Source organism: Urocitellus parryii, chromosome 11, assembly GCF_045843805.1.
Source record: "Urocitellus parryii isolate mUroPar1 chromosome 11, mUroPar1.hap1, whole genome shotgun sequence".
In the NCBI taxonomy this organism is placed as follows: Eukaryota; Metazoa; Chordata; class Mammalia; order Rodentia; family Sciuridae; genus Urocitellus; species Urocitellus parryii.
The window spans coordinates 12,733,003-12,759,118 of record NC_135541.1 but is presented as its reverse complement, the minus strand read 5'-3'; the positions used below and the strand labels follow the sequence as shown (position 1 = coordinate 12,759,118).

The following is a 26,116-nucleotide window of genomic DNA, read 5'->3' as shown; positions in this document are numbered from 1 at the left end:
AGTTGCATGACATAAATACAACTTTCCCCATTTTGTAGATTGAGGTGGTTGAAATTGCTTCATGTTCCTTGTTAAGGGACCAGTTCTAGGTCTCTAGTCACCAACCGTTGACTCTTCCTTGTGTTCTTATAATTCACCATAGTATTTTATTTTAGACTCTTTTAAGATAAACTAGGTCTTTATAAATCCTTTTGAAAATACAAGTACCAGTTAGAACATGGTGTTTTGAAATGTTAGGTTTTAATTTTATTAACAATCATTCTGAAACCACTTTGGGAAACATAATTGCGCAAAATTGGGGCCTTATAAAAATTCATTCTCACAGCGTTCAAACTTCTGATTCTTCGGTGTACACTTGAATTGGGAATTTAAGAAATTAGTGGAGGGAGGAGGTGGTGTGTTGTGTCTTGTGTGGCACTTGAAAGGAATGAGAACTCTGGCTGGGGACATTACAAATGATAAGAAACTACCAACTAAATAAAGGTGGTCCTTGAGGCTATGGAGAGATTTAGACAGTAGTAGAGGTGAGAGTGGTGTCTCTCAGTGTAAGGAACAGAAAGTGTCACATTTAGCAGCAAAACAATCAGCAGTGCAGAGATTATTATATACCTTTGCTATCTGGGAATGCAGTAAACCACAGCATTTCCTTTATTGGCTTATGTTGCTTTTATTTATAGACTTGGGGGAACTGAACTTTTACTGTGTAGGAAAAGGTAAGCTTTGAATAATACAGTAACTATTGTGGGAACATGAGTAGCCTGCCAGACATATTTGTATTGTGAATACCATCCTGTTATTTAAATGTTAGTTGTTAGGAGCACAGAATTGGTTTTATGTGTAATCCAGTGTTTCTCTGCTCAGAAATGAGAGAGATCTGTGATTCAAAGTCCTGTTTCCCCCCTAGAATCATCTGATGCTTAAGTTCTGTTTTCCATAGTTCTCATTTAATTGCTGGGTATGAGACCTAGGCGGTTCTCATGGGCATTTGGGGTTAAGAACAAAGCAGTATGGCAGCACCATTTTTTTTTTTTTTTGGTACTACAGACTGAACCCAGGGTTGCATAACCACTGAACCATTCCCCCTTTTTATATTCTATTTAGAGATAGGGTTTTGCTAAGTTGCTTAGCACCTTGCTGAGTTTTACTTTGAACTCAGGATCCTGCTGACTCAACTTCTGAGCACTGGGATTACAGGTGTGCGCCCCTGCACCCTGTGACAGTAAGTATACCCACTGCCTAAAGGAGACTTCCTAGGCCCTTTTGCTCAAGGGTTTTCAGTGAAAGAAGCAAAAAGGGCTCTTGTATCTGAGTGTGGTGGTGCACGCCTGTAATCCCAGCTGCTCAAAAGGCTCAGGTAGGAGGAACTGGAGTTGAAAGTTAGCCTCAGCAAAAGTGAGACGCTGAGCAATTTATTGAGACTTTGTCTCTAAATAAAGTACCAAAAGTAGGGCTGGGGATGTGTCTCTGTGGTCCAGTTCCCCTGAGCATTCGAACCAGTACACAAGAACTTAACAATTGGGACATTTCTTAATTCAGAAAAAAATAACTCTGGTGATTGAGAAGCCATTTCTGTTTGGTAGCTACAAGCAACTAATATCTTTTTTTCTTTTTTCCTTAAAAAAAAAAAACACAACAGATAATATACGTCTTCAGATTTCTTTTAAAAGTAGCAAAGCTTCCCCCCCCATATGACTAGTAGTGCCTGACCCCATAGTAAGCCTCTAAATCTTTTAATGAATGAAAATTAACTATAGCTGCAATTTCCTAAAATTACTACTTTTTGGTTGATGTAGTATGCGTATTTTATTTTACTTAACAGAACTCTTCTTGAGTAGTGCTGTTAAAAAATTTATACAGTTCAGTATAAATTTATTTTCCATGTATAAGCTAGAAACAAATATTCTGTTTTAAAACTTTAGAGGACTTTTTCTGAGGAAGGGTATGAGATTCTTTAATAGATATTATAGTTATTCTGTTGTTATGACTCAAAGATTGAGTTCCTAAGCTGGACAAGTCTTTTGTCAGGATAATATGGCAGGTCTAAAGTCTTTTAAACCAGTTCAGTATTATAATGAATAAAGAATTGATGACTTTTTTTTTTAAAGCAGGTGACCTCATTTATGGTTTGAATATTCCCAGAATATAATATATAAGTAAGCATTTATTTATTTGGTGATTAGGTATAAAAAGTACTGTCTCTTCCAGTGGCTAGGGAGGCTGAATCAGGAGGATTATGAGTTCAAAGCCAGCCTCAGCAGAAGTGAGGTGCTAAGCAATTCAGTGAGATCCTGTCTCTAAGTAAAATACAAAATAGGGCTGGGAATGTGGCTTAGTGGTTGAGTGCCCCTGAGTTCAATCCCTGGTACAGAAGAAAAAAAAAGAAAAGAAAAGAAAAATAAACACTGCCTCTGTAGGACTGATTATACATGTTAAGGTATTTGAAGAAAGAGAGAAATCATCTTTGTGTGTGTGCATACTCAGTTATTAGTATTTCAACTTAAAGAGTGTGATGTGAAATCAGTTTACTTTTCAAAATTGTCTTATTCTAGAACTGTTTTTTTAATATTTATTTTTTCATTGTAGTTGGACACAATACCTTTATTTATTTATTTTTATGGGGTGCTGGGGATCACTTGCTAGGCGAGCGCTCTACTGCTGAGCCACAACCCCAGCCCTAGAATTGTTTTAATGATAAATATTTTTTAGAGCTGGGTTGATAGAGTAGTTGATAGAGTAGTATGCGAAATACAGTTGTTGAAGTGGGTAATGAATGATTTTAGAGTGTACCTCAATTTGTGTAGTCCTGCTCATTAAATATGTTTTTGAGGTTACAGTAAATAATTGAATGGCCTTACTGTGGAATAAAACACATATTATGACTTAAAGAGTTGTTGAGTTGCCTAAAACATTCATTTAAAAATTTGCAAAAGCCCCAATTAAGTAAGAGTATTATTTGTGGTAGATAGCATTTTAAATATAGCCCTTCTAATGTTCTAGTAGTACTGTCCCTTATGGTGAAAAGAGATTCCATTCAGAAATGAATAACCTCTCTACTGGAGCATTTTTGAAGAGACCTTGGGTACTTTTCAGCATTTAAACTATGATAAAGTCCCCAAAAGATTTCCCTCCTATTATCTAACTAAAAAGAATTGACCATATAGTCTTTCCATTCTCTCTGTGGCAAGGAGCTCTTTCTTCCTATCCAAACTATAGACTCTGCAAAGGAATTCTTTGTTTGCTTTAGTATAAAGGATAAATATTTATGTATTTAGTACAATAGTATAAATACTGATGTATAAATACTTTAGTATAAAGTATAAATACTTAATGTATTTAGTATAACACATAAGTAAGCATTTACCTACAGAAAGAGAAGCTTCATTTAAAAAAAAGAGAAACTGGGGTGTGAATCCCAGTTCTACCTTTTGATAATTGTGATATCGTGGGTAAGATATCATTTGTTAAATGGAAATAACAATATGTGCACCCAAGAGTGATGTGAAAATGAAACCAAAGAACAGATGCGAAGGCCCTGACAATGCTGTATGCTCAATAAATGTTTGTGGTATTGCCTTTGTTACAGTACCTTTTGTGTATTTATTTTATTTATTTTTAAGTTTGGAAGTGACTGGGGGTGTTTCAGTGGTAGAGCACTTGCGTAGCATGCCTGGCCCTGGGAGCGAGTAGAAAGGTTGCAGTTAATTTTATGGAATAAATTGTTTGTCTGGTATTTTATTATGTTTTATTATCTTGATTCTAGAACTTTTTCTGGGCTCTAACAAGTTCATGATACTTTAATCAAACTGAAAACCAGGCCTGATTAGTAAGCATTAGTATCATTAAATGTATTGTTAAAAGCTTTTATTAGCTTGATTCTCGCTATTTTTATTCTGTGTGATTTATTTCTTCCATAATGTTGTTTCCACCCCTCGTTTAAAAAAAAAAAAAAAGCTTATATACTTCAGCGAAGCTGATATATAGAGTTGTTTAGAAATTCCACAACCATCACTCAGAAAGTCATGGAAATTATCTTGTTCTCATTTAGAAACACAGTGAAATTAACATTAATTATTCCAAAAATCATTCTGCAGCATGAACTCTCAGGCAAACAGTAATGCACATGAAAAAATAAAAGTTCTGGCTGATAAGCATATGTGTTATTTGCTTTTTTGAGAAGCAGTCTTCGTTTTGTTATGACGGACTTGTAAAAGAGTTTAAGTGCTAAAAATAGGTCATTACTTCCTGGTTTATGTATACAGGTCTGAGATGTTACATATGGCCTTTTGTTCTTTTTTCTCTATCACATTTTCATTCCTTTTTTACCTTTTGTTCATTAGCATTGTAGCATCTGGGCAAAGGAAATTATGGGTAATATTTGATCCACTGGTGTTGCTTTTTGTTAGTAACTCTTGTAAATAGAATTTAAGATGAGGAAGTTTGTAAACAATACCTAAAATGATATCTTGATCTAAACAGCTGAAACATTTTTTACTAAATCAAATCAAGTAACAATTCTTCTTCAGGATTAGAATGGGCCAGGCACAGTGTCGTATACCTGCAATCCCAGCAGCTCTGGAGGCCAAGGCAGGAGGATTGTGAGTTCAGAGACACCCTAAGCAATTTAGTGAGGCGCAGAGCAAGACAGCAAGACCCTGTTTCTAAATAAAAAATGCCAAAAGGGGCTGGGAGTGTGGCTTAGTGGTTAAGTATTCCTGGTATAAAAAAAAAATTAGAATGGGGGAGAGGATGTATTTGGCTAGATTGATTGTACTTTGTTTCAGCTGAGGGTTGATTGAGATTTATTCCAAATTATCCATAAGAAACATGTTTAGAATTAGATTTTGATTTATAATGTAGGTATTTTTGATTTATTAGATAAGTCATGTCATTAGGCATGAGAAATTCTGCCAAAGATTAACTAGTAATAATACGAATGAGAATTTGTCTAAAGAAGAGGTGTTATTTTACATCTTTCCTGCCTATAATTTTCTTGGATATTTATTTATGATAATTTATAACAATTTGGCTCTTAAGGGAAACGTGTACTGCATTCATAATGCTATTGGTTATAGTAGAAAAGTTGGAAGTAACAAATAAGAAACCTCGTAGATTTGTTGTGGTAAATAGGAGTCATGTGTTTTGATGTCTATTAAAACCTATTTTAAGCTGGGCACAGTGGTATATGCATGTGATCCCAGTGGCTTAGGGTTCAAAGCCAGCCTCAGTCATCTATCAAGGCCCTAAGCAACTTAGTGAGTCCCTGTCTCTAAATAAAATACAAAAAAGGGCTGGGGATGTGGTTCAGTGGTTAAGTGCCCCTGAATCCCTTGTACCCCAAAACAAAACAAAACAAATCAAATAAAACCCCCAAAACCTATTTTAAGCTGTTAGAATGTTTCCTTCCTTTTTGTCAGGTTTTACTATTAAGACAACAAGTAACAAGGTGTTAGAAACCCAATCCTTCTACAGTTATTTGGGTGTCAAATAACTTGTAGAGTACATACTGTGTGGTAGGCACCAATGGGTTTATATGAAAAGGGCTGCCCCTCAAATTTTAAACTACATATTTATTTTCCTTATAAACTATCAACTGTGTACTTAAATCATTTATTTCTCTGAGAATTTTGAATATGCCTAAGTTTATGTAATTCTGTATTCTAAGCTTAAGAACAAACTTGGGAATTAGGAAACTTGGTTCTGCCATTTGCTTATTGAATCTGTCTCTGCTAATATCCCATTAGTGGGTCTTCTGGGAAGCCCATTTTTTTCTTAAACTTTCTCTCCTTTCCTCTATCTACTTACTCTATGGAAATTTCAATAACATTAGCTTCCTATAACTTCTTCCAAGTGGATATTCTTAGTTTTCTTTAACAGTCTTTGTATCTTGAAATGCACGCTCACCATTTTCCTGGCCCTTCCTGGAGAGGAAGGAAGTGCATACATATATAGTTGTCCTTGTTGCCATCATCTTTAATTTTCCTGGAAAGATCTCAACATTCTTTGAGAATTTGAGGTCTGACTACCCCCCCCCCACCTCTTCTCTTTTCTTTTTTTTGGTATTGGGTATTGACCTTGATTTTATGCATGCTAAGAATATACTTTGCTACCATCAGTCCATGGCTCACAATTTCTGCATTTTACTCTTTTCCTCCATCTATCAGGTGGACTTCTAGCATTCATTGTTGTCTCATCTAGCCATTGCACGTGGGCTCCTGTATCATCCTTGTTTCTCCCTCCTCTTCTTCTTTTTTTTAATTAAAAATTTTTAAAATACCTTTATTTTATTTCTTTTTTATGTGGTGCTGAGAATCAAACCCAGGGCTTCTCGTGCCCTGACATAAGAGCCCTGCTGAGCCACAACCCCAGCTCCTTTCCCTCTTCTTTACCTCTTCAGAGTAACAGCATGTCTAGCAACCCATAGAGGCAAAGTCTAGTTCTGTACTATTCAATGTGGTAGCCACAAAAGCCACCTGAGGCTTTTTTGTACTTGAAACAGGTAGTATAAATTGAGATATACTGCATGTATAAAATGTACCAGTTGTCAAAGCATTGGTACAAGAAAAAAAGAATATAAACATCTCTCAACTCTAGTTTTTTAGGGGCTGGTAGGAGGAATTGAACTCAGGGGCACTTGACCCCTGAACCACATCCCCAGTCCTTTGTTATATTTCACTGAGTTGCTTACTAGCAACTTGCTTTTGCTGAGGCTGGCTTTGAACTCATGATCCTTTTGTCTAGACTCCTGAGCCTCTGGGATTACAGGCATGCATTACTGTGCCCAGCTCCCATGCACATCTTGACATATTATTCATACTCCTTATAACACTTTGTATTTTTTCTTAGTTGTTTGGTACATTGTAAATTCCTATTCACAGGAATCTTGTCCTTTTCAATGGTATGGATTTAGCATCTTCTAAGTTAAAAAAAAATATAAAGCAATTTTGCTTTGAGTCCTTAGTAGTTGTATTAAAAGTCTAGAAGATTTATCTTGCTGTTCAGGGATGCTTTAGAATGAAAACCTAGGGGATATATTGGTCATGTCCAAATCGGACAAGCTATATGGACAGTGAAGTGATACTGGATCCACCTCCACCTGAACTGAAGAGGCTGTTTTCTCTAAAGTAGATGCATCATAATTGAGATGAGATATGCCAGCCCTAATTTGCCTCTTGTTTTTGCTTGCCTTTGTTTTTGTAATGTCAGGAACTTGGTGTATTGGTCAAGGTGGATAGAGATGGGGGTAGAATTATGTGATGCCTAATTAAGCTTTATCATGAATTGGTTGCTGTTACCCAGGGAAAGTTTTCAGGAAACTGCAACTTATTGGTGGGAATGGCCAAGGGTTGTGGTAAGACAGAAATTTCCACTGAGTTATGGGGAACAGGAAGTGAAGAGCCTGCTATGGGTAGGTGACTCAGCTGTTCTGTGAACCTATCTCATGTGATTGAGTTTGTGTGTTCTGTTTATTCTTGGCAGAGTAAGTACATGGAGTCACATTACACAGCAGGCAAAATGTTTATTTAACCAGCACAGTGATGATCTAAATATAACTTGTGGGGTATTTTGTTTGTTTTTCTTACTATATTTAGCATCACAATGTAGAAAAATCAAAATGGAGACCCATCATTAAGTGCTTTCTCTTACAAATAACTTTTGCTATATTATCAGTCAGTACCATTTTGCTGCTTTTAATGTAAAGGTGAAATTTTGATATTTAACTATAAACTAGGGAAAAAAGATAGTCTTCTAATTATCCAGAAAATAATTCAGCACCATTTCATTTTAGCATGTATTTTAGACACATGGGCCATCATTGAAGTATTTATGTTCTGAAATTTTTATATAGGAACTCATTTTTGTGTGGTTAAATACTTTTAAAAATGGAAATATTAGTATTATAGTTTTTAAATTTTATGTTAAATTATGTAGTAATATTTTGATTTTTGTTTACTCATATTGTACTGAAGGTCAGTGCCACCATGTACTGTAATTGAGTCTTCAGTGTATCAAAACATGGTCATTATTATGCTGTGTACTTATTTATATGCTTGACTCAGAAGGAAAGAGCAGTGGAATGCTGGGCACACAAAATAATCAATCTGTTCATTTGGGAAGCAACGTTTATGATTTATTATTTTTGGCATTTACATGTTCTCCCTCTTTTGTTTGATTACTTTTATTTTTAAATTTATTTAATTACTTATACATGACAGCAGAATGCATTTCGTGTTTTCGCTCTTTTGAGGTTCAGGATATACACTGTACGTACCAAGTCTCGGATTGTTTTCTAAAAGATAAAGGGAAACTAGATTTATTTCAAAGAAAGAAAAGCCAGCATTCTATTTACAGTAATGCCTATTGAAGTGGGAATATTGAATAATTGTAGTAGTTTATTGAGTTATATTATGTATAGTCCTAGATGTTATGTATAAAGTAAGTAATATGTATTAGTTTATGGTTGATTAAAAGACCTTGCATTACAAGCTTGCACTGTTTTAATTTGTTTTATTCCATCTTTCCTTAAAATGCTAATCAAATGAGAGGATTTTTCAGTATTACATTGTTAGAATATTTGATGAGATTTAAATTCCAGCAGTTTTTATAGTCATTAGGAATTTTGTGTTACCCTAGAATGTAATATTGACATGCATATCTTCTGATTCATTTTACCTAAGTGGGACCCAATTTAGCCATCATTTGAAAGGCATTCCAAAAATTGAGCCACTAATATGGGTCCTGTATCTGCCTTTTCATAGTAGACAGATAGCAGATTTGTATTTTTCTATTAAGATTACCTTTCCGAAGAAAAATAAGAAAATGGTTTCAAATGAACTTTGCTAATCCACAGGGGTAAGTTGTGATTTGGGGAAAGAGGAAGTAGTTCCCCAATTCCTGTCTTGTTGTAGTTGCAACAGCAGACATCTCATTGAACCTCCTGGTTGTCAATCAAACACAGTGTTTTCCCTCTGTGACAGAATAATTACTTCCTGTTTTCTTAAATTATTCATAGTTTTTCTTGATGATTATGTAGTTTTTAAAAGCAATATCTCTTAATTTGTGAGATGGGAAAATATGAATTATTTTTAGGTCCTTTTGACTCTTAGTAATAAAAGAAAACGTTTTTCCCTTAAATGTTCTATGCAGACTACTAAGTGTTGATTATAATCTGTACTGAGTGGTTTTTCTGTAGCTGCTTGCCAGTTTTGAGATCCATGTGTTATATTGTTGCTTATCAAGTTGTCAGGGGTTAGCCAGCTCTTTTTTTATCATATACTGCTTAAAATTCAAGAAGGTACTAGCAAGTATACACATGTATATGTGTAAAAGTATGTATTAATCCAACATCCAGTTAAATGGATAAGTGCAGTTGGAACAAACTTGTTTGTTTTATTTATTAGACTTTTGTGATAATGCTATTTTAATTTTAGACATATTTTTAATTGTAAAATACATACAACATAAAATTTACCAAAATGAGCTTATGTTGTTTTTCTTTTGGTACTATGGATCAAAGGGCATTTCACATGCTAAACAAGCACTCCACCTCCAAGCCACACCCCAGCCCTTTGAACATTTTTTAGTTCAATATTAAGTAAATGGAATCAAGCAGTATTTGTTTTTCTGTAACTGGCTTATTTCACTCAGCATAATGTCTTCAATATTCATCCATGTGGTGTAGTGTGCTGTCAGAATTTCATTTCTTTTAAGGCCGAATATTTTTTGTGTGTAGACATAATTTGTGTGTCAGTAGACCTTTAGGTTGCTTCTGCCTTTTGACTTCGATGAATGATGCTGATCATTTCTCCCCATATCCTTCCGTTTTGTTTATTTGAGTTTTTGTAGTGTCATATTTTGATTCTCTTTTCATTTCCTTTTATGTATATTTTATAGATATTTTATTTGTGATTATCATGGGAATTATGTATAAAATACCAGTGATAACTTAAATTGCTTGCCAAAGACTTCTCCTTTATACTTTGGTCCCCTTTTCTTTATGCTGTTGGTATTACAAACTACACCTTTGTGTGTGTGTGTGTGTGTGTGTGTGTGTGTGTGTGTATCCATTAACATTAGATTATCATAGATACATAATTATATTTATTGTGTATCCATTAACATTGATATGTGTGTGTGGGTTTTTTTGTTTGTTTGTTTGTTTGTTTTGTTTTTTTGTTTTTGTTCCAGGGATTGAACTCAGGGGCTCTTAACCACTGAACTACATCCCCATCTCCTTTTATTTTTTTATTTTGAGACAGTCTTGCTAAGTTGCTGAGGCTGGTCTCACACTTGGGATCCTGATGCATCAACCTTCAGAGTCTCTGGGGTTATGGGGGATGTGACTGCTCCTAGTAGATATATACTTCTTAATGCTTTTATCTTTTTTTTTCATTTGTTCTAATCAGTTATACATGACCACAATGCTCATCTATTCATTGTATACAAATGGAGCACAAATTTTCACTTCTCTGGTTGTATACAAAGTAGGGTCACACCATTTGTGCAGTCAAACACGTGCTTTTATCTTTTAAATCTGTCTGCTGATAATCTTATTGATGATTTCACCTACCTTGCTCCTTAGAAGATTCTTTATCTGTCTTTCAGTCTCTGTTTTACATTCCAAGTAATTGAACTTCTTGCTTTTGTTACCCATCTTTATTCAGATTTGGGAAGTGTTAAGCCACTTTTCTGATCCCTTTTCTCTTTCTTCTTTTGTAATGTGAGTATTGGTTCACTTGATGGTATACCATAAGTCCCAGAGGCTCTGTTCACTTCACTTTATTTTCTATTTTCTTCTTTGACTTGATTGTTTTTAGTAATCTTGTTTTAAAGGGTGATGATATTTTCTTTTGTTTACTTGATCCAGCATTTGAACCTCTCTAATAATTTTTCCCAATTTATTTACTATATTTTTCAATTTTAGAATTTTTCTTTCTTTCTTTTTTTTTTTTTTTTTTTTTTTTTTTTTTAGAGACATGGTCTCCCTGACTTGCTTAGGGCCTCACCATTGCTGAGGATGGCTTTGAATTTGTGATCCCCCCTAGCTTCTGGGATTACAGGTGTGTGCCACCATGCCATTACTAGAATTTTTCTTTTTTTATAGCTCTTTTCTGATAGTGAGATAGGGATTTAGGATAAGGAGAGAGAAATGGGGAATCTTAAGGGAAACACCCTTCAAGCCATTCATTGATATAAAGAAAACATTGTGGTAGACCTTGTCCCCCACCCTTGTATATTGAGGGAAATAAACCACCTCAGGAAAATTGGCGTAAAACGGTGCAGCTCCAGCCTGGATCCACCTCTAGTCCAGCCCCTGACAACATTGGACCCTCTATAAACATTGGACCCCCAGCCCAAGTCAAGACTGCTTCTCAATCTCAAGACAGCCTACATTCTCTCTTGAATGTATATCTGCCTTCTTAAATAAACCTCTGTCTGGCTCATGCCGAAATTCTTTTCCATCACGTTTGCCAAGAACCCCGTGGGCCCTGAGTTGAGTTCCCTCTCCTGGGAACTTTTGAACCTTTTTCCAGAGACATCTCTTCTCCTGTGACAGTAGTCTCATTTTGTTTATATTTTTTCCTGATTTCATTTAATTTTCTGTTCGTATTTTTTTTTTTTTTTTTTGGTGCTGGGATTTGAACCCAGGGCCTCGCGCATGCAAGGCAAGCACTCTACCAACTGAGCTATAGCCCCAGCCCTGATGTATCTTTTATTTATTTATTATTTCTTTATTTACCTTTATTTTCGAAGTCTTTGTCAAATAATTCAAGTCTGTATCCTTAGGGGTTCTGGAGATTTTGTTCCTTTGGATGGGCCATGTTGCCCTCTTAAGTTTTAGGCCTTATGGCCTTTTATTAGAAATTACATACCTGAAGAAAGAGCCACCTCTTTCAGTCTTTATGGTCTGTCTCTGTGCTGGGGCAGATTGGCAGTCATCAACCTGGAGTTAAGGTCGTAGATGTTTTCTTTGTGTATGTCTTCATGCCTATGAGTATACTTCCCCCAACCTCCCTTGGTATATGTGGGTGCTTTTAAATGTAATGCTTACCCTTTGAGTGTTCTTTTAGGCAGCAACCTAGGTTCGTGCCCATTTCTTCTACCCTTCCTGTTGCTTTCCAGTGTCTTGGAGCCAGTTTACCTTTCAGTTAACCTCCCCTGCTAATATCAAAACTATGCCTCTGTTCCCATCAGCACTCCAAATCAGTCCTGTGGGCAGCCCCTAGACAGGCCTGAATGTTGCAAACAGGTTCTACTTCTTTCCTTCTGTCATAAGGGAAGAGCTGGGAATTGAGTAGATTCCTCCTGACTTGTCTTTATAATTTAGTTATGTAGAGCGCAGATAAATTGTAAATTTTATGAAGTTACAGTGTAGATGGAAAATTATTACTGGGATCATAATAAAATGATGTGCTACACCTGTGGAAATTTTGGAGAGTGAAAACAAACTGTCCTGCAGTCATCAGGCATGAGAAAGTCTCTCTCTTTCTAACAAAAATTTAAGTATAGGTATACAGAGTGAACTTTTCCTATTTTAATAGCCAGAGGCAAAGGAGGAACACTTTCAGTTCTAGTATAATTAGAAGCCAGTGTTTCAGCTGTATGCTTTGTAGGGTCCCTCCATATATTTTTTTTAAGTTGTAGTCAGACACGATACCTTTATTTATTTATTTTTATGTGGTGCTGAGGATCAAACCCAGTGCCTCACATGTGTTAAGCGAGTCCTCTGCCACTGAGCCACAACCCCAGCCTCCCTCCATACTTTTAAAAATGATAGAGCGCATGCCTACTATGTTTATTTCCTGGGTTCAGTTCCCCTAACAAAAACCAAACCAAAACCAAACCAAACCCCAAAACTTCGGAGTTTTCAGTATTTTTAGTGTGTTATATCTGTTAATATTTACTACAGAAGTTAAAACTGAAGAAATTTTGCACACTTATTTTGTTTAAAATAAAAATTAAACAACATATTAGGTTAACATTCTCATGGAAATAATATCTATCCAAATCAAATAAAATGATAGGAAGAGTGGCATTGCTTACAATATTGTAGATCTTTTTAATATCTGCCTTAACAAAAATTATTTGGAATCTCAGATATATTCTGCCTGATACACAGTATATTGTATCTGTTGAAGCATTTGAATGGATTATTATCTATGATTTTTGTGACATTATATATTGGTCATTTGGAAATATCACTTCCCTAAATTAATCATATCTTCCCTACTAAAAACTTTTATGTTATACAATATAAAATAACCATTTTTATAGTATGCAATATAAAAATAATTACATTATCATTTTAAAAGTCTTTATAAGGAAGTATGGTCAAGCTCGTGGTGGCAGACATACATTTCCAAAAGTTAATTTTCACTTGAAAATTTGAATTTTAACATTGGTAATTACTTTCAATTTTTCTTGAAATAGCAGGTTGCTTTGTTCATTTATAAGAAAATATCTGCCACATACCAAAGTCTACATAAACAATAGTTTGTTAGGTAAAGGTAAAGTTTGTTGTTTTGAAAAAGCATTTAGTTTGCCTTGTAACTCAAATGTTTGTATAAGTGCTTTTACTTGGTGAAACCCTCTTACCTCTGTGCTGTAGAATTGTTTCGTGTCTTCTCATTTTTTCACTCAGCATATCGAACAGTTGTTTGCATGGCATTTGATTCTACTGATATATCATTTTTAAATGAGCAAATTATAGAGTCAGAAAATCAGTTGATTGTCTGTGGGTATGGTGTCACCTTTAATAGGGCAGAGTAGTATCATGGATCCTGTGAAGGAACTTCTCTGTATTTGTAATAGTGATTACAAGAATCTATGCATTTGCTAAAAATTGCATAGGACTAAATGCACAGATATTGATGACTAGAAAAACCTAAGTTAATGGATTGTATCAATGTGATTTTTCTGGCTGTCATTATATACTAATGTAAAATTGCTGTTAGTGCAAGTAGATAAAGAGTGTATGGATACTCCCAAAGTCCATATGTATAATTATCAAAATAAAAACTAGTAAGTTACTGTTGTGACATTCTTAAATACTGCGGTTTTTTCCCTTCCTCTTGTAAAAAATAAGAATGTAAGGTGATAGTGTTGGTGGTGAAGAATACAAAGACTACCTTTGCCTTGATTTTTACTAAGGTACTAGCACCTTATTTGCCTGTCATTTGTGCAAATGTCATCACAGGCAGATAACATCTTAGTATTAATATTATAAAGTATTCTAACCCTCAAATTCTCTGATAGGTTGACATACATGCCCAGGGCTGTGATGCACACTTTGAAAATGAGTGGCTTATTTAGTCTTATTTAGTTGGGGAAAACAAGACTCATGCTTATAGTTTCATAAGGTATGTGATTCTCTCTACAGTGTTTCATGTTATACTCCTGTTTGTTAGATATTACTGCACTTCTCTAAATGTAGAGTTGCAGAAGTTTGTAGTGATAAATTATAGGCATCAGAAGAGTAAAACTTTTATTAGTAGCAGAATTCTAAACCTGGCCATATGTGACTATTTAAACTCGAAATGATTAAAGTATATATAAATAAAATTTAAATTGTATGGTTATTAAATGTAATCAGTTTGTTTTGTAACATGAAGAAGTTCTTGGTCTCTTGTGAACTGTATACAGTTAACACTACTCTACCCTCAAAATGGTTGATTATACCATTTTGAGTGGCTCAGTGGTAGAGCACTCACAAGGCCCTGGGTTCGATCCTCAGCACCACATAAAAGTAAATAAATTAAAAATAGAGGCATTATGTCCAACTGCAAATAAAAAATAAATATTTTTTTAAAAAGGTTGATTATAAATTGTGTTTTCTACCAAAATAAAAATTTTTATTTGAGTAAAATTCATTAAATAAAATCAAATTCATTTTGTCAGTTGCATTGGTCATATTTCAAGTGACTGTGATTTATAGCTACCATTTTAGAGAGTGTACATATAGAACATTTGTAATCATTTTAGAAATTATTTTCTGTGTTGATTGGGTAGACGATAGTTGTGAAGAGACTGAAGGTACCTGCAAACATGTAACAGCATAGTCAAAGAGTTGGTCTAGACTTCAGTATAGTGTGATTGTTTCTCTGATAACATTTATGTGTCCGATATTTATTACTAATAAGAATGAATTAGCATATATGTGTGCATTTATATACATATGCATAATTGTAAAGAAAATTTAAAAAAATTTTAGTTGTAGATGGACACAATATCTTTATTTATTTTTATGTGGTATTGAGGATCGAACCATAGGCAAGTGCTCTGAGCTATATATAGTCCTACCCTTATAAAGAATTTTTAAGCAAGTTAAGGATTTTTAATTTAATTTAATTTTGTCATAACTCTTTATTCTTTTTAATTTAAAAATTATTCCAGGCTCTAGGGTGATAGAAACAAATTTAAATGTAGTACCCTGTGCATTTTCAAATTTTACATTCCAACTTTATAATCAATCTGGATTTTTAAAAATAATGAGTCATGTTTCCCTAAATGGTGATCTAGTTTTCCTGACATATTTTATTAATTTTCTTATGTTCTGTTGATTGATTTGAAATGTCTGTAATATATTCTCTGTAATATGTGGGTTTGTTTTAACATTTTGTCTCAGATTCATTCCATACCATTAAATTATTATTAGTTAATGGTATAATCTTTTTATAGATTCTATAATTCTATAAACAAATTATAGAATCGAAAATTAATATTTTTTTGTAGTTGTAGATGGACACAATGCCTTTATTTTATTTGTTTTATGTGGTGCTGATGAGTATTGAACCCAGTGCCTCACATGTGCTGGGAAAGCGCTCTGCTACAGAGCCACAACCCCAGTCCCAAATTATTATTATTATTATCATATTTATTTATTTATTTATCTATTTATTTATTTTTAGTTGTAGCAAACACAATATCTTTACTTCATTTTTATGAGGTGCTGAGGATTGAACCCACTGTACTAGGCAAACACTCTACCACTGAGCCATAACCCCAGCCCCAAATTATTATTTTTTAAAATACTGTTATTTGTAGGTGAATACAATACCTTTATTTTATTTATTTGTATGTGGTGCTGAGGATTGAACCTAGTGCCTCACGTATGCTAGGAAAGCACCCAATGAGCTGTAACTGTACCCAGCCCACCATTAAATTATTTCTTTTTCAGTGACTGCAAGGACTGCCTTCTCTTGCTGGATAAATGCTTCTTATACCTATATTCATCTCTTTATTGATGATTAAAATTCTCAGAAAATAAAACATTCATATCTCAGTCCTCACTTATGCTCAAAACCCACAGTATGGTGTTTTCTTTGTGTTAGATTTCAGTAAATATTATTGATATTTCATTATGATTTATGAGTTGACTTTCTTGATGTACCTATTTTCTTTAAAAGAAAACAAGGGTTCTTTTGTACATAAGGATTAAAGATTATACAATTTTCTCTTGTCACTTAATGTAATAATGTAACACATCTTCTCATGCTAGTATATGTACATTTACCTCATTCTTTTAAGATTATGCTGTATTCTCTCATTAGTTAGGCATAGCCTAATTTCACCTGTCCTATATATGGCAATTAGAATGTTTCTACATTTTTTAGAGCGCACATTATGAAGTTTCCATAGAGTGAGTTCCTAGAAAACGAATTATAGAATCAAAAATTGAGTAACTGTTAACCTAATGGTTCTTTGAAAACCTGGCAGCCCATCTGGGCATATTCACACATATGCCCACTATGGCAGTGTTTACTTAAAGAATTTATTCTTTATGACAGTGTTTATTTAAAGAAAGAATCTTAAGGGCTGGGAATGTGGCTCAGTGGTAGAGTGCTTGCATAGCACATGTGAGGCCCTGGGTTCAATCCTCAGCACCACATAAAAATAAATAAATAAATGCATAGTGTCCATCTACAACTAAAAAATATTTTTTTAAAAAAATTGTCTTAAAGCAGGCTGGATACAGTGGTACACACCCATAATTCCAATAGCTTTTAAAGTCAGGCAGGAAGAACACAAGTTCAAGGCCAGCCTTGGCAATTGAGTGAGACCCTCATCGAGAATCTGTCTTAAAATAAAAAAAGGGGCTGGGGGTGTACCTCAGGGGTGAGTGCCTTTCTAGTATGTGTGAGGCCCTGGGTTCTACCCCCAACACTATAAAACAAACAAATAAAAGATCCTTAATATTAAGGGAAATGATGTTTCAGCTTTGAAAAGTTCCTGAGTCATAGTAAGCTATCTTTTCTGTTGCAATGTTTTTTGTACGGTTTAGTACATTGTCAAATGTTTATTTTTTTAACACATCTATATTTTGAACTAATTAATATGTGGAATTATTAGCTTATTTTGTCTTGCAGTGGAATTCACCCTCAAATTTCTGTTTTTGGTTAATTTGCCCAAAGGAGTGTTCTTAAAATAGTTGTTATGAATTTAAAGGTCATTAAGTTCTTACCCTACAAAAAGAGTGTTTCATAAGGACTGTTGTGATTTGCTTGTCTTCACTGGTATTTTGTTGACAATTTATTAGTTTATATACTGGCTAGTTCTGTTTTTACTGTTGTATTTCCTCCCCGTACTGGTGCTGTAGACACTGAGCTGTATCCCAGCCCTTTCTGTTTTTTTTTTTTTTTTTTTTTTTTAAGTAGTAGAGGGACACTACTACTTATTTATTTATGTGGTGCTGAAGATTGAACCCATTCCCTCTACCACTGAGCCCTAACCCCAGGCCCTTTCTGTTTTTTATTTTGATACAGGGTCTTACTAAGTTGCCCAGGCTGTCCTCAAACTTGTAGTCCTCCTCCTTCCCTCTGCCACCTGCTTTGTTGGGATTATAGGCATGCATCACTGTGCTCAGCTTTTGCATTATTTTTCAACAAGGCATACTAATAAATTAAGGAAAGTATTATAGAATAAGTTTACCAGTGAACTTGATTAATCATGCCATTAAATACAAAGGATAGATAAAAGATGACAGAGGCATCTTTTACCAAGTGCACTGCTTGCAGCAACAATAGATAAAAATCATACACATTCCTAAGAAATTTCTAAAGGCAGCCATAAAGAATCGACAAGTGGTCAGAGAGAGAACTGAGTAAGCGGTAGGTAAAATTTGTTTATTAAATGCTAGTGTTAAGTACCCCATATTGTTAATGTTGCTTGTATGTATGGCTCCATTAGACATGATTCTTTGCATTTAGATACAATTGTATGCAGTGTCTAAGCTAGTTCTTGTCATATATGCAGTGTAAATATAAGATAAAATGTATTTGGGGTTTTAGGATTTTTTTTTTACATTGTTTTAGAATAGAATGCCCAAGCTACAGTAAAATGCAATTCTTTGCTTTATTAGTAATCATTTGGGAGCAGTGATATAGTCTATAGAAGGCGGGCGCATTGGGAGCAATCTTGATAGGACATCACTCTGTGGTTAGGGGTGCGTGTTATTACAGAAAAAAAGAAGTTTGTATCTGAATGCTAATCCGTGTACTTCTTTTTCCTTTGATTATCTGTTGCAGTTTTTGTTTCCAGTGTTGATAATATTACTCAAATTTTAATGAGGTCAAATATCATTATGCATGTTTTTAACATGTTCTATGAAAAACAGTGGGTTACTTTTCTTTGGTCTCTGTAAGAGCTCACTTTACTTTTGAAGTATAGAAAGAAATAATATTTTTACTGTTTTCACAAGTTGTATATTTTAGTGTTATAATATTTTGACAACTAAAAGCTTATACTTCACATAGCAATTGAATCTTAAGAAGGTATCTAGATATCCTAAAATCAAGGAGATTCATCACAAAGAAATTAGTTTCTGGATATTTGATGATTTTCTTCAATTTAATGAAGAATAAAATTAACATTTTAAAGTTATATCCAGATGCTTTTGTAGAATTTGAAGAAGTACTGTTCTGATCTAAATCTGGCCATATACCACATTTTCTCCTAAGGTGAATAGTCAAGATTTTCAGCATTTGACCATGATATGTAGTAAAAGCAATCTTGGTGAAAAACAAACCTGAATAATTTTTTTGGGGTTTATGTTTGATCCAGTTATCAAGTATTTAATAGAAATGAGATACTTACTGCCATGTTTTCCAGTTTGTGAACAGTTGTAATAGAACTTTGGTAAGAAATTAAATCAAGCTCATATTGAATCTTAGTGTTATCTTTAGAGGGAACTATAATAATAGATATCCTATTATAGGTTGCCAGATATCCTCTGTGTCTGTTATGAAACTTTCAGTTTTGTTTTCATTATTTGAAAGACATGATGAATCTTTTCAAACATTTACTTTAAAATTGGTGAGCCTAGTTGAACTTCTGTTAAATGGTAAACAGGGGCCAGAAGTTATAGATAATTCATTTATTCATTGAAGCAAAGTTGCTACTTTCCAGATGTGTCCTTTATATAGTTATATAGTGTAAGACACTTAAATTTTCTAGTCTTTGATTTCCTCATTTATAGAACTGGTAATTGTGGCAAGTAAATATAACTGCATAATGATTTATCTCATTAATCTCATTTAATCTTAGCAACTGCTTTGTGAGGTTAGGTGGTGTTCCGTTTTACATTCATAGGGAAAAAACAATTCATGCCCAAACCAATCACAGCATTAAGTAGCTGTAATTACAGTCTGAATTGAATTGGTTCTATGTTTCCTGAGCTTCTTCGAATTTCACTTTAAACATGTTGTAAATCTTTTCTTTTTTAAATTCATTCTCACAGTTTTTAGCCTTTATGTCTTATTTTCAAAAAAACCTATGGAAGTTAATATGGGTATGATCACTTAATTTAGGCTCTTATAAAGTTCTTACCCTTTGGTTTTTATGGGATCATGTAGAAGGATTAAGGTGTAGGCTTTGGCAAGAGACCAGTTAACTGTGTGCGCTACTTGTTGTGGTTATGAGACGTCTTCCATAAGGGCTGCCTTTGGGCAATTTGGAAAGCACATCACAATGGTAATGAGTTAACCACAATTGAGTTGGGTTCTGTTTGTGACTTGGACTTTCCATTTCAGAAATTGATGCATTTACAGTGGGTTTTCCTTCCACTCAGAGTTTCAAATAATTGTGCCTCATCTTTGGGTTGCTGTTGAATCCTTATTATGGAGATTTACAGTAATTTGTAAAAAAAAAAAAATGCTGTGCTGATCCTTAGTTGCTGCATATTGTAATAAGTTAAAATTTAAAAAATAGAATTGTAAACCACATTAATAACCATTTTCATTAACTTTTTTTACAATCTTGAATTTGAGATGCCATGCCATATTTTTTCAAAATATGATATTGTTCTTGCCATTCTTTGACAGACCCCTTATCCCTCTGGACAGAATGCAGGTCCAACCACGTTGGTATACCCTCAAGCCCCTCAGACAATGAATTCACAACCTCAAACCCGTTCTCCGGTAAGTAAACAAAAGCTTGTTCCAAATAATATTTTCCACCTTAGTTTGTCTGTGTAGTAGCCTGGGTTCATTTGGCAAGTATTTTTACTGGATTTTGGACATTTGTTTCATAGTTGATTTATTATTATTATTATTAGTGTTATTGGTTAGCATTGCATTTTCAGACCTAATCTTAGGAATAATTTGAATTTATTATGAAAAAAAGAGGTGGAGCTTTTAGATCATTTTTGCTTGTCTGTGATGATTCTTTAAAGTCTGGTTGCATTCAGGTGTACTTCATTTCAGCTGTTAATGTGAGTGCTGTACTGTTCAAAATCCAGAAGAGTAAAGCATAATGATTTTTTTTAAAGTAAACTGAATTTTGCTAAGTAGTCTTAAATTCTGGTGGTTCGGGAAATAAGACTTCTGACTCATTGTCACTGGATCAGTTCTAATCATTTTACAGTGTGGACATGTGCATGACATACACCAGGGGTGTATTCATTTCTTCAAATGGTAAATAAATTGTCATACAAATGCAAATGCTATCATCCTCTTTGTTTATACTTCACCTGGATTGCAACAAGTACTGCAAATATTGAGAATTTACTCAAGGTTCATCCTTCTGTCTCACGAAAGTATACAGTGGCTTCAGCTGTCCATCCCTTAGAACATCGTTTCCTGCCCTGCATGATGAGCTTTGGCTAGAAGGTGTTTCTGTAACAGCTTTCATTGTATCTCACATCCCTCTTTGTACCTCAGCTCTGTGTATTCTTCTGAATACAGAAAATCTTCTTTTTGTTCCCCACCACTGCTTTTTTGCCTGGAATACAGGAATACTTCATTGCATTAGCTCCTATTCATTTGGTTTTATGCATGAATCCAAATTGTTGAAATGTACCAAAGACTTGGTCAAAGAATTAGGACAGCATAGACTGCACCAAAATGTAATCTCTTTCTTACCCTCTTCCTGTCTTTTCCCTGTGGCCCTCTTTTCCAATACCTGGTCTTAGATCCTGGTTTTCCCCACTGGGTGGAAGAACCATTCCAAGGAGGAGGGACTTTTGTCCTAGTTGCCTGTTTGCTTGTGTGTCTCTCTCTCTTTCTCTTTCTGTCTCTTTTTCTTTCTTTTCTTTTTTTCTTTCTTTCTTTTTTCTTTCTTTTTTTTTTTTTTTTTGCTGAAATGGTCAACACAATGTCTGGTGCAAGTTTTGTTCTGAGAGTGGTTTGGGGATGTGGACACTTGACTACTTGGAGCGGGCCTGAGGTCTCATCAAATCAATTTAGATAGGCCCTGGTTTTAATCATTAAGCATGGAACATTATGGTAAGCTCTGATTGCAAAGAGTTCTATGGACCTCTTACCCTTCCCCCTTTTTCTAATTATTGGAAAATAAAAGAATTAAATTTACATGGTTAGAATTGGCGCAAAACCTGACTGAAGAGCTGCATCTCTAAACCAGTTTTTTTGACAGCCCAGCAGAACAGTGCCAATACATTGCACAGACAACTGGAAGAGGAGGAAGGTTTTGGAACAGACTCCCGTTTACAGGTCCTTGGCTGGAAGAGGCTGGATAAAATACTGCATTGTAAGCAATATAACAAACTGTACTTCTTGCAGGCAGTGGTGCCTCTGGCACTCATAATTTTTGACCACATCCACTTATTGGCTGATGAACACAAACGCATTGATTGCTTCCTCTCTGAAAGTCTAACTTAGCATGGCAGTTTTTGCCAGGCATAGCTGGGAAAAGAATAACAAATTGGGTGGGTCTTCTCTATTGGGAATTAGTTAGGAATAATTTGGGGTTTAGGTTTTTCTTTATTTTGAACTTGAAGTGGGATATTCTTTTCAGATAAATTTGAATTTAAAAGATAAATTTCAAGGCTTCTTTAATCCCCCCTTTCCATTTGATAATTGAATATCAAGGGGGAAATTACCTATAGTTGTCAGCCATTTTTCTGTGGTCATAAACTCTTCAGAGACTATCCTTTATGCAGTTTTTTGCCATCTGCTCTGCTAGTGACCATTACCACCCCCATTACTAAAAACCACACATATAACATTCCATTACATGCCCCAAAACAAGTGCAAGACTAGCAAAACCTGGACTATTCTTGCTTATTGTTTTGGGTTTGATATTCTTTATTTTGTTTATGTTGGTGCTGGGAGGGTGAAGTTGGGGTATGAAATTTGGCAGTACTGCATTTTCTGTTTACATCCCAAGTTGCCATAGTCTAGTCTCATTCATCCCACAGCTGTCCTAACTGGGAAGGAGAGGAGAGGTAAGGTGTTGCACTAAGGAAGGGCACTTCCCATGGCTTTGTAGAGCAGCTGAGGCTTACTCCATTCTATTTCTGCATTAATAGGCCATTGGCAATTACACAGTTTAGGCTTTTCTGTTCTTCAGTGGGCAGCTGACTTTGCAATCAGGTGGCTTCAAATGCCCTCACTTTTCTGTCAGATTATCTTTGTGCCTTTATTTCTATTTGAAACTTAGTATCTTAGTTAAGTTCATAATGTGGGACGTCTTATTAAAAAAATACTAATAAGCTACCTATCTATTTCATTTTCTTATTGTTTTGGAACTCTTAAAGCAGTTTTTTTTTTAATAGTCTGTTAAAAATAGTGAAGCTATTGATATCTTGAAATTGGGAAAAGAGAGAACAGTTTGGCTTTTGTAATAACCTGTAACCATTGGTTATTTTTATATTTTGTGGTGCCAAACACTAAAGTTATATCAATGTCACATTGGGTAAACCAAGTATGCATAGAAGGGTGAGTGCGTGAGTGGATGGGTGGGTGGCATTAACATCGATTCCAAGTTCACATAAAGCTGCTTTCCTTTATATCTACAATCCTCACCATCTTAAAGACCCCTCTTAAAAAAAGAAAAAAGAAAAAAAGAAATTTTCTCTTTTTAATTAGAGCCAGCAGCGACTACAGTTTGTTCTGTTGCTTACAGTTACCCTCAGCATTAAGACTATTGTCATTCCAAATGAAAAATTCAATAGCCAATGGTGACTAGTGCAAAATAGACTAGGGTACTATCTCAGGGTACTTTCCCACTACCTTAAGTTGTGGTTTTCTTTTCTTTCTTTCTTTTTTTTTTTAATATATGTATAATTTTATAAGGTAGTCCTCTTTGTTCATGGAAAGTTCTCTACTGAATGGAGCATTCCAAATATGTAAAGTTTCAACTATTATATTAGAGCTTTGGAAACGGGGCCTTTCTGTGGAACAGTGATAAGACAGGTACTGCTGTACTCAGGTTACTCTTTTACATGGCCCTTCTCTCCCATTTTCTTGAAAATTCTTCTGTGAAGAAACATCTTACTCCCACCCCCTACTTTCATATCACATGGGTGGTATTGCTTATTCTTGAAACTTAATGTCCATAACAGAGATATGATCTATTTTGTTCTCGTAATTGGAAAATTAAAAGACATCAATTTCTTTGAAGAGAATATTTTCCCCAATAACCATAACTGCTGCTGTGACCACTATTCTGAAAAACTGATTATAGTGTTTAGCCAATTATTATGGCCCACCTAACACACCCCTACACTATAAATCATTAGGGAGTCTTTCATTACTTAAAACAATAGTTGATATTTTTGTTTTTAAGGTTAATTCTTGACAGAATTGTCTTCCGGGTTATCTGACATTTTGGCCATGTGGTCCAATGCAATTTGTTTACATTTTTGTGTGTGTGACACAGTGTTAGTTGGGAAAACAATTCTGAAACTCTTGCAAGATTCTGTTGCACATGATTTAAATTCTGAGCATGAAGGATTGTTTCTTAATCTTCAGTCTAATTCATCTGTGATAATAAATTCATGGAATGTTCTTCATAGGAAGTATGAAGGTATTAATACTTTAAAGGTATTAAATAAAAACCCTGTGTGGTTTACACTGAAAACATTTACTTTCTAAATATTTTCATTATTAAAGGGGGGTGATTAATTAACATCATCCTACCTAATGTATTAGTACTATATAATATATAGCTGTATATGCCCCTGTATTTTTTTTCGGTCCTTTTTAATTGAAATAATGGAAGCCAAAGTTTGCTCTGTTGAATTGTTTGATTTTAGAGGTTTGGCAATAGAAATTTTCATGAATGAGGAGTTTTTCTTCCATTCTGAGTCGAAGGAAGCTTTGGAATATATGTTATTGACTTTGAAGCACTGTATGATTTAGCTGAGGAATTAGGTTTCCTTTTCCTTTTATTCTCATAACAAATAGCAGTAGGTACATAAGTATAGTGTTTGCTGTTCTCAACAAATAAGAATGAGATTTGACTTTTTAAATTCTTTTTTTTTCTTTTTTCCTTCTCAAGCCTATAAATAGTACCATTTTGATTAATCATGTAAGACACTGATGTTCTTTACCAGCTATTTGCTTTGACATGCCTGGTATTAAATTTAACAGTTAAGTACATTTAAAAAATGTATTTTTCATAAACCTTTATCCTTTAACCTCAAGAAATAAGAGGAAAATACAGAAACTTCAAATTCATGTATAAGATCCCTCATTTACTTTAAGAAAATTTGCTATTAGTCCTGTTACATTTATTTCCTGCCAGACATTATTATGATCTCTTGGCTATTTCTTGTAATGTAAACTCATTTCTCATGTCATCTGGCTGTATCAGTTACATATAGCATACTTGATTTTCATGTTTGTCTTAATATAATCACTCAGTGTCTAAAACTTTCATCTGCCTGATTTAGGCTTTATTTATTTATTTGTTTATTTGAAGTATTCCTATTAGAGAGTACTCTAGGTATCTAACAGCTTAGCTGTTTTTCTTCTAGCTGATAAATGACAAACTATCTTGGTAGTGTTGTTAACCTGTTGAATCTTAGTACCTGTCTGTCACTGTCCTGCAGCAAAGCTTTGACTGTTCTATGTTTTTGTTTTTTTTTTTTTCTTGTGGGTTTTTTCTTTTGGCATATTGTGTGACATTTTGGTTTTTGTTGTTGTGTTTCTGACTCTTTGTGCCTTTCCTTTTGTGTTTGTTTTCCCTCCTTTTCTCAGTTTGCAGCGGGGCCTCGACCTGCCCATCATCAGGTACTGTACCCTTGCCCCTTCACTATCACCCTTAACTAATAGGCGGGAGCTTCAGTAGCTGCTGACTCTTAGAATGCTGCCACCCAGGGAATCACCGAAATTACTCTTTCCAGAGTAGTTTCTATCGGATGTAGTTCAGTCCTTATTGTCCTTTACTAATTCCTTTGCATTTTGTTATTAATGTACCCCTTTGCTTCTGTTCACAGCAAATTTTTTTTAATACTCTGATCTTTTTTTTTCTTTCTAAAAAAGATTGATTTGAAATTAGACAACTTTGAAAAATTTAGATATATTAAGACTTCACAAACTTTGTTGATCTCTATATTGTTGAAATTTAACTGAATGGAGCAGGCAACATTCTAAGGGTTTTCTGTTAACATTCTGATGTAATTTGTTTTGATGTGTATAAAATAGCTTTAGTATTTCTAAAACCACTATTAATATCAATTACTAACTTAGACCTAATGACATTAACAACAACATACATTGAATTGCTGTGTAAATTATCTTTATTCTTAGCATACATAGAAAATAGATGCCTCATTTATTTTTAATATTTTTGCCTACTGGTTTATTAAAATGAATTTATTATAGGAATCAAAATTTTAAAAATGTGCATGCCAGTACTGTGTTATTTATCAAAACTTAGC

At 34.4% G+C, this 26,116-nt stretch overlaps 1 protein-coding gene across 7 annotated transcripts in view; it reads left to right on the top strand.

Moving 5' to 3' along the window:
• Eif4g3 (eukaryotic translation initiation factor 4 gamma 3) overlaps positions 1 to 26,116 on the top strand; it is a 196,829-nt gene that overhangs the window by 113,647 nt on the left and 57,066 nt on the right. For 4 of the 7 annotated variants that reach the window (XM_077791290.1, XM_077791289.1, XM_077791288.1 and 1 more), the window contains exons 4-6: positions 20,316 to 20,411; positions 21,865 to 21,978; positions 25,434 to 25,466. In XM_077791290.1, the coding sequence (XP_077647416.1) occupies positions 20,316 to 20,411; positions 21,865 to 21,978; positions 25,434 to 25,466 (243 nt within the window). The remainder of the gene's footprint in view (positions 1 to 20,315; positions 20,412 to 21,864; positions 21,979 to 25,433; positions 25,467 to 26,116) is intronic. The other 3 variants (XM_077791292.1, XM_077791293.1, XM_077791291.1) reach the window with 2 other exon arrangements.